This window comes from Piliocolobus tephrosceles, unplaced genomic scaffold (assembly GCF_002776525.5).
Source record: "Piliocolobus tephrosceles isolate RC106 unplaced genomic scaffold, ASM277652v3 unscaffolded_36005, whole genome shotgun sequence".
Taxonomy (NCBI): domain Eukaryota; kingdom Metazoa; phylum Chordata; class Mammalia; order Primates; family Cercopithecidae; genus Piliocolobus; species Piliocolobus tephrosceles.
In genome coordinates this window covers 2,051-3,950 of record NW_022319872.1, presented here as the reverse complement: position 1 = coordinate 3,950, position 1,900 = coordinate 2,051, and the positions used below count along the sequence as shown (strand labels likewise).

The window sequence follows — 1,900 nt, the reverse complement described above, 5'->3', positions numbered from 1 at the left end:
TTTTTTTTTTGTTTTTTTTTTTTTTTTGAGACAGAGTTTGGCTCTTGTTGCCCAGGCTGGAGTGCAGTGGCTTGATCTCAGCTCACTGCAACTTCCACTTTCCCATTTTCAAGTGATTGTCCTGCCTCAGCCTCCTGAGTAACTGGGATTATAGGCACCCGCCACCATGCCCAACTAATTTTTGTATTTTTAGTAGAGACGGGGTTTCACCATGTTGGCCAGGCTAGTCTCAAACTCCTGACCTCGTGATCCGCCTGCCTTGGCCTCCCAAAATGCTGGGATTACAGGCGTGAGCAATCCTACACTTTTCTTCTGAGTAATGTCCAGGGCCTCCCATGGATGCCACTCATGTCACATTATCTCCTCCCCCATGTGACCAACAGCCAAGAGAACCCCTCACTAGGGCAGATGGAAGCACTCGCTCCAGGGGTTTGGATCCCTGTCCTCCGAGGAGAGGGGCGACAAGATGCACAACTGTTCACAGTTCCCACAACTTCCATATCACACCACTAACCTAATTTACTCATGCGTGAGTCCCACCTCTGCATTATTTCCTCTACTCAAAGGTGCTATGTACTGTAACGTCAGTGGTTCATTTCATGGTTGGAGTTTGTTTGTGGGGGGGGCAGGCAGGAAGTAAGGAGGGACTACCAGATTAAAACTGCAGATAAATTACAAAATGTGGCCAGGCACTCTGGTTCACGCCTGTAATCCCAGCACTTTGGGAGGCCAAGACAGGTGGATCACCTGAGGTCAGGAGTTCAACACCAGCGTGGCCAACATGGTGAAACCCCGTCTCTACTAAAAATACAAAAATTAGCCGGGGCGTGGTGGCAGGTGCCTGTAATCCTGGCTACTCAGGAGGCTGAGGCAGGAGAATCACTTGAACCCAGGAGGCGGAGGTTGCAGTGAGCCGAGGTCACGCCATCGCACTCCAGCCTGGGGGCCAAGAGGGAAACTCCGTCTCAAAAACAAACAAACCAAAAAAATTGTAAGATGTGTCTTGAATTCAGAGTTGGTAAAATATGTATCTTAGAATGGAGAAAATTGGCCTGTGTCTCCCTCCTAAGCTCGAGACCCCCACGTTTAACTCATCCCATGCACACTCATCTCATCTGCTTCCTGCTACCCCCAGGACAGCCCTGCCACTGGCACATCCTGTGCTGGTGAAAGGCAAGACCACCCACTCACAGCCCCACCAGAACTCAGGCCTCCTTGGCTCCTCCCTCCTGCTCAGTGCCACAGCTATCAATCAGCAGATCTGGTCTGTTCTCCCTTGGACGTATTTCTGGAATCCAGCCCCTGCCCCTTCCTCATCCAGTCCACCAGTGGTACCTTGTCTGCAGTTCAACTCTGCATCATTCCTGGCCAGCCTGTTTGGCATTCCCCCTACCCCCCTCTCTTTCTCTTTTTTCTTCTTTGTTTATTTTGTTCAAAATACTTTAAGCATACTGGAGAGTATAGAGACACACATAACAGCAACCAAGTACTCATCACAGCTTTGCTAAATCTTCGTATTTTTCCCATCTGCCCCCAGTTCTTTTGTCTTAAATCAAACACTACCGATAATTGAAATCCAATAAATGAAATCCTTTGTGTCCTTCCAAATCTTATGCTTCTTCATCTCTCCTCAGACATCAGGAGTGTCCCGCTTTTAAAAATTTTCGTCATGCTTGTGTTTATTATTTTGTAATATTTGGTAACATTTAATGTTTTGTAACTTTTTATTTGAGTATTCTGTTGTCAAAAATTGTCAAATAGCCAGGCGCGGTGGCTCATGCCTGTAATCCCAGCACTTTGGGAGGCCAAGGTGGGCGGATCACGAGGTCAGGAGTTTGAGACCAGCCTGGTCAACACAGTGAAACCCTGTCTCTACTAAAAATACAAAAATTAGCTGGGC

General features: G+C 47.7%; 1 protein-coding gene across 1 annotated transcript in view; it reads left to right on the top strand.

Moving 5' to 3' along the window:
- The window catches only part of LOC113222894 (coiled-coil domain-containing protein 42-like), a gene marked incomplete at both ends in the record, with an annotated part of 5,755 nt that extends 4,491 nt beyond the window's left edge, over positions 1–1,264 (top strand). Inside the window, one exon of the mRNA XM_026452469.1 lies at positions 1,136–1,264. Within this exon, the coding sequence (XP_026308254.1) occupies positions 1,136–1,264 (129 nt within the window). The remainder of the gene's footprint in view (positions 1–1,135) is intronic.
- Between the last annotated feature and the right edge of the window lie 636 nt (positions 1,265–1,900).